General features: G+C 53.5%; 1 protein-coding gene across 2 annotated transcripts; it reads left to right on the top strand.

Moving 5' to 3' along the window:
* The first annotated feature begins 1,209 nt into the window (after positions 1-1,209).
* On the top strand, positions 1,210-3,843 carry LOC103102559 (uncharacterized protein C6orf132-like). Of its 2 annotated transcripts, none has more exons than XM_056825721.1 (9): positions 1,210-1,515; positions 1,609-1,766; positions 2,000-2,157; positions 2,228-2,441; positions 2,521-2,548; positions 2,631-2,865; positions 3,015-3,049; positions 3,136-3,197; positions 3,283-3,843. In XM_056825721.1, the coding sequence occupies exons 1-9, from the start codon at positions 1,248-1,250 to the stop codon at positions 3,769-3,771; spliced, it is 1,647 nt and encodes a 548-aa protein (XP_056681699.1). In that variant the 5' UTR covers positions 1,210-1,247; the 3' UTR covers positions 3,772-3,843. The 2 variants fall into 2 exon arrangements, with proteins under 2 accessions (XP_056681699.1, XP_056681698.1); XM_056825720.1 differs by having other exon boundaries at positions 2,994-3,049.
* The last annotated feature ends 2,326 nt before the right edge of the window (positions 3,844-6,169 follow it).

Raw genomic sequence — 6,169 nt, 5'->3', positions numbered from 1 at the left:
CTGTATTTTCTTAATCTTCAATAAACCTCTAAACAATATAATACTCCTTGCAGAGAGAAACTAATTTCTACCTGCCTCAGTCTCCCCGTCTCCCCTAAATTTTAATCTTTACACGGCCCAGGGCAGCCCTGGCCAACCCGGGCCTTAAGCCCTAAGAGAAAGATCAGTCAGTCCTTAATCACTCACCACAAGATTTGTTCAAGCAAGGAATCTAGTGACACCAGGCCAGCTTCATCTCAGCTGACTTCACCAGCTCAATCCTGAATCTGAATGTCTCTGAATGTCTCTGAGCTCCTTTTTCAAGGGAATTTTGTCCTCTGTCACCTCCCCTAAGTTCTTCCACCTACCAATCACAGTAGACGTTTTTCAAAGGACAGACCATTCTTAGTTCACACCTAAGAAGGCTTAAATTTTTTATTAAGTTCACACCCGAAAACTTCTGAGTAAGTTTCTCACCTCTTTGCTCCTTGTAAGTTCACAAGTTGCCTGACCCTTATAGGTACTTAGCACCCTTTTGTATTAGATCCAAAAATAGGCATAGCTTGAGAACTTTTTGTCTTAGTCTAAGTATGGGTTTAAGTGCTTTTCATTGTTCAGCAAAGAGTTTACACCTTTATCTCCCCCTAAGGCCTGCTTAAGGATGGTGAAGTAGAGTTCTCACATTCCTGATCAAGTACCTTCACTGCCCAAATGGGGAATGGTGTTAACCCAACCTCATGAAGTAGGGTCTGGGAATGTTTAAGGTTCACACCCCTCTAGGGTAAGCCGAGGGTTCTGGGGCTCCAGATCCACTCTAACCCTCTCACTGTCCAGGACTAGTCAGGGAGAGTCAGGCCCAGAGCATGGAGATCATGCTGGGCCAAAGGCACCTCAGGAAGAGCAACAGCCTGCGGCCCGGCTCTCCAGAGTCCCTTTATAGGGGGCCCTGGTGGCTCCTGGAGGTTCCCCTGAAAAGGCAAAGGGGGCCTGGGGAGGCTGCAACAGCCTCAAGCTACAGCCCTGCTCAAAGACTTCAGAGCTTTCCCCAGAGCCCCTGCCTAGAATGTGGGCTGCCTGTCCTTCCCTCTCCAGAGCTAGCTGAGCAGCGGGCCTTGGGCTTTGGCTCTAAGCTCTGCAGGAAAGGCCCCGGGGCGTCTCCTGAGACAGGCCCAAGCTTTCGGATGGCCCCCCCACACCCCCTTTGTGGCCAGGGGCTGGAGAGGACCTTCCTCCGGGGTGCTGCCCCCTTCTTCCTTGTCCTGCCTTGCATGGGACCCGGGGAATGCTGCCAGCTGGCCCCCCCTGACCCTCCTGACCCATGCATGAGGTCACAACGGGGGCCTCCTGGCTGTGTTACGCCTGGGAGGCTGCCCCTTCTTAGCTCAGCTGTCCCAGAGAGCCATAGCCAGTCTGCCCTCCCCGCAGAGAGTATCCTGGCCCTCCTCCAGCAGCCCCCTCCACCCCCACCCCAGAGCCCTGATCTTCAGGCGCACCGAGACTCCCTGAGCCCAATGAAACCCCGGAAACCCTCACCAGGTGGGGCCCCGGCCTGGGGGGCTGCAGGGCTGCAGGGGAGCCCGCAGGGGCCGGCCAGCCCCCAGCTCCGGCCTGCTTCCTCCCTGCTCGCAGTTGTTCTGCCCGGAGAGCTCCACCTGCCGGAAGTGGAAGCGGAACTGCCGTTCCCACTGTGCTTCCCCAAGCCTGGCCCACTGCAGAGAGCCGTGGCGGAGGGCAACTACCCGCCCCTCGGGCCGTTCACGGCCATGTTCGAGAGTGACTTTCTGCAGGTGACCCCAGGCAGGCCGATGGGCCCCGCTGGGGGAGGACGGGGGAGGGCTGGGAGGCGGCGGCGGGAGGGGGGGGGTAGTGGGAGGCACTGAGGGGGTGGCAGGGGGCCGTGGGGGCGGGGGCTGTGGGGGATGGCAGGGGTGGTAGGGGGCGGCGGGGGGGGGGGAGGGGCGGTGGGGGGCGCCAGGCGGAGGTCAGGGTGCTCCCGGCTGCCCCGCCCCGGCCTCCCCAGGTCACCAACAAGGGGGAGCCTGTCTTCCTGCACAAGAAGGAGAACCCGGTGACCATGGCTGTGGCCTCCTCCTTCCCGGGGCTCCTGCTCCCGGACCTCGTCCTGCTGGCCCGGCCCGTCCAAAGCAAGAAGCAGCCTCCGCGGCTGGAGCTCACCAGGTGACCGGGCGGCCCGGCCCTGCCTGCCCCCTCTCTGTGCCGGGCCCGGCTCACCCCGTGCTCCCCACAGGCTGCTGCCGGCACAGCTGGTCCGCCTGTTTGTCCACAGCGAGGCCGGATGGAGGCTGAAGCTCCGCCTGGCCTCCGGCCGCAGTTTCTACCTGAGGCTGGTGGCCGAGCCGGCCGAGGGCTGCCTCCTGTTCAACCGCTGGCGCTTCCTGATCTTCCTGATGCAGGGGCCCATCCCGGCCTGGGCCCGGAGCCCCGACGAGCAGGCCGCCCAGGTGAGGGCCGCCCGGAGCCCCCTCTGACGCCGGGAGGCGGCGCGGGCGGCCCGTGACCCCCACTCTTCCTCTCCCCCAGGACGAGAGCGCCCCGATGTCCGCAGCGGGTGAGAAAACCCTCCTCCTGCCTCCTGCCCCGGCGCCTCCGCCTGGCTCTGGGTTTCTGAGGCCCTTCTGGTCCCTCCACAGAGGCCCCCCCCAAACGGAAGGAGGTGGCCTTCCCTCCCCAGTACCCCGTCCCGAGGACCAAGGGGAGCCCGGGCTGGACCTGGGACAAAGCACTGCACTACCCCGGGCCGCTCTCCCAACTGATGGACCGGCAGAGCGCCCAGGACCTCCCGGAAGTGATGTCGAGAGCGGAAGCCGCCCCCATGTCCTTCCGGTCCCAACAGAAGCTCCCAGTCAGGAGAGAAGAAAAGCAGAAGTGGGCGTGGCCCCGAGCGTGCGGGGGGGGGAAGGGGCGGGGGCGGGGGCGGGCACAAGGGCCTCGAGGAGAGGGAGGGCTGGTCCTGGACACCCAGCAGGCCAGAGTGCGGTGGGTTGCTTCCTTAGATCAGAGCCCACCCTTTTCAGGAGGAGCACCCCGGGGAGCCTAGTGGAAGTGGAAGGTAAAGGACGCCCCCCTCCCCCCTGCTCCCCTGCTCTCTGGTTCGGGGCTCTTCCAGAGGCCTAACCCGGTCCCGAATCCCCCCAGGGCAGCCGAGCGTCACCATCCGGACTCTGTTCTCCACAATTTCCGGGTCTCACCTGTCTAAGGTACTAGGGAGGCTGGGACTGACTGTCAGGCCAGCTGGGCCCGGCCCAGAGGCCCGGCGTGACTCCTCCCCCCTGCCCTTGCCAGGCTGCCGCACCAGCGGAGACGTCCTCTTCAGGGCCCTCCAGGCCACCCTCCCAAGAGCACCCCAAGGAGCCGGGCACTGCCAACAAGCTGCCGCTCCCCCAAGAGCAGCCGCAGCCCCAGGAGCTCCCCCAAGAGCAGCCGCAGCCCCAGGAGCTCCCCCAAGACCAGCTGCAGGGGACCAGCCGGCCTAAGGAGCGTGACTCCTCAGGGGAGCCCAGAACCGTAGCACTATATATACTTAAAAAAATTGAGGCCTGGGATGCCTGGCGGTTCGGGTGGGTCCGCTGCCAGCCTCCGGAAGCCGCCGGGGTCGCCACAGAGCAGCCCAAGGACAACCCGAGGGACGGTCCGGAGCCCACCCAGGCCTCACAGCCCTGCGCCAGTTTCAAGGCTCTGAGGAAGGCTATCCAGAAGCCACCGAGCTGGCTCACCAGAGCATGGCAACAGGGCAAAAAGGTGGTCTGCACCTGTACCAGGGGCTCCAGCTAATCCCCTGCCCAGGCCACCTAACTGCATTAGATTTTTTTTTTATTTTTTTAAAATATATTTTATTTGATTATTTCCAAGCATTATTCATTAAAGACATAGATCATTTTCTTTTCCTCCCCCCACCCCCACCCCCCATAGCCAATGCGTAAGTCCACTGGTTATTACATGTTTTCTTGATTTGAACCCATTGCTTTGTTGATAGTATTTGCATTGGAGTGTTCATTTAGAGTCTCTCCTCTGTCATGTCCCCTCAACCGCTGTATTCAGGCAGTTGCTTTTCCTCGGTGTTTCCACTCCCATAGTTTATCCTTTGCTTATGAATGGTGTTTTTTTTTTCTCCTGGATCCCTGCAAGTTGTTCAGGGACATTACACCGCCACTAATGGAGAAGTCCATTACCTTCGATTATACCACAGTGTATTAGTCTCTGTGTACGATGTTCTCCTGGTTCTGCTCCTCTCGCTCTGCATCACTTCCTGGAGGTTGTTCCAGTCTCCATGGAACTTCTCCACTTTATTATTCCTTTTAGCACAATAGAATTCCATCACCAACATATACCACAGTTTGTTCAGCCATTCCCCAATTGAAGGGCATCCCCTCGTTTTCCAGTTTGGGGCCACCACAAAGAGCGCAGCTATGAATATTCTTGTACAAGTCTTTTTCCCCATTATCTCTTTGGGGTACAGACCCAGCAGTGCTATGGCTGGATCAAAGGGTAGACAGTCTATTAGCTCCCTTTGGGCATCATTCCAAATTGCCCTCCAGAATGGCTGGATCAGTTCTCAACTCCACCAGCAATGAATTAATGTCCCTACTTTGCCACATCCCCTCCAGCATTCATTACTTTCCTTTGCTGTCCTGTTAGCCAATCTGCTAGGCGTGAGGTGATACCTCAGAGTTGTTTTGATTTGCATCTCTCTGATTATACGAGATTTAGAGCACTTCTTCATGTGCTTGTTAATAGTTTTGATTTCTTTATCTGAGAACTGCCTATCCATGTCCCTTGCCCATTTATCAATTGGAGAATGGCTTGATTTTTTGTACAATTGATTTAGCTCTTTATAAATATGAGTAAGTAAACCTTTGTCAGAGGTTTCTATGAAGATTTTTTCCCAATTTGTTGTTTCCCTTCTGATTTTAGTTACTTTGGTTTTGTTTGTACAAAAGCTTTTTAGTTTGATGTAGTCAAAATTATTTTACATTTTGTGATTCTTTCTATGTCTTGCTTGGTTTTAAAGCCTTTCCCCTCCCAAAGGTCTGACATGTATACTATTCTGTGTTTACCCAATTTACTTATGGTTTCCTTCTTTATGTTTAAGTCACTCACCCATTTTGAATTTATCTTGGTGTAGGGTGTGAGGTGTTGATCTATTCCTAGTCTCTCCCACACTGTCTTCCAACTTTCCCAGCAGATTTTATCGAATAGTGGATTTTTGTCCCAAAAGCTGGGATCTTTGGGTTTATCGTATACTGTCTTGCTGAGGTCACTTTCCCCCAGTCTATTCCACTGATCTTCCTTTCTGTTTCTTAGCCAGTACCAAATTGTTTTGATGACTGATGCTTTGTAATATAGCAAGGCCCCCATCATATGTGTTTTTTTTCATTATTTCCCTGGATATCCTTGATCTTTTGTTCTTCCAAATGAACTTTGTTATGGTTTTTTCTAAATCAGTGAAGAAGTATTTTGGTAGTTCAATGGGTATGGCACTAAATAGATAAATAAGTTTGGGTAGGATGGTCATTTTTATTATATTGGCTCGTCCTATCCATGAGCAGTTAATGTTTTTCCATTTGCTCAAGTCTAGTTTTAGTTGTGTGGCGAGTGTTTTGTAGTTGTGTTCATATAGTTCCTGTGTTTGTCTTGGGAGGTAGATTCCTAGGTATTTTATTTTGTCTAAGGTGATTTTGAATGGGATTTCTCTTTCTAGTTCTTGCTGCTGAGCTGTGTTGGAGATATATAGAAAAGCTGATGATTTATGTGGGTTTATTTTGTATCCTGCAACTTTGCTAAAGTTGTTGATTATTTCCATTAGCTTTTTGGTTGAATCTCTAGGATTCTTTAAGTAGACCATCATGTCATCCGCAAAGAGTGATAACTTGGTCTCCTCCTTGCCTATTTTGATGCCTTCAATTCCTTTATCTTCTCTAATTGCTACTGCTAGTGTTTCTAGTACAATGTCAAATAGTAGAGGTGATAATGGGCATCCTTGTTTCACTCCTGATCTTACTGGGAATGCATCTAGTTTATCCCCGTTGCAGATGATATTAGCTGATGGTTTTAGATATATACTGTTTATTATTTTTAGGAATGACCCTTTTATTCCTATGCTTTCTAGTGTTTTTAATAGGAATGGGTGTTGTATTTTATCAAAGGCTTTTTCTGCATCTCAATTGAGATA

The sequence above is a fragment of the Monodelphis domestica genome, chromosome 4 (assembly GCF_027887165.1).
Source record: "Monodelphis domestica isolate mMonDom1 chromosome 4, mMonDom1.pri, whole genome shotgun sequence".
NCBI classification, from domain to species: Eukaryota; Metazoa; Chordata; class Mammalia; order Didelphimorphia; family Didelphidae; genus Monodelphis; species Monodelphis domestica.
Note: the sequence above shows the minus strand (reverse complement) of the source record. Positions and strands in the feature narration are given on the sequence as shown.

Coding starts and splice junctions, on each gene's coding strand:
- LOC103102559 (XM_056825720.1), top strand. CDS start 1,248: ATGGGACCCGGGGAATGCTGCCAGCTGGCCCCCCCTGACCCTCCTGAC. Junction 1,767..1,999: donor TCGAGAGTGACTTTCTGCAG/GTGACCCCAGGC, acceptor CGGCCTCCCCAG/GTCACCAACAAGGGGGAGCC. Junction 2,549..2,630: donor CGCCCCGATGTCCGCAGCGG/GTGAGAAAACCC, acceptor GTCCCTCCACAG/AGGCCCCCCCCAAACGGAAG.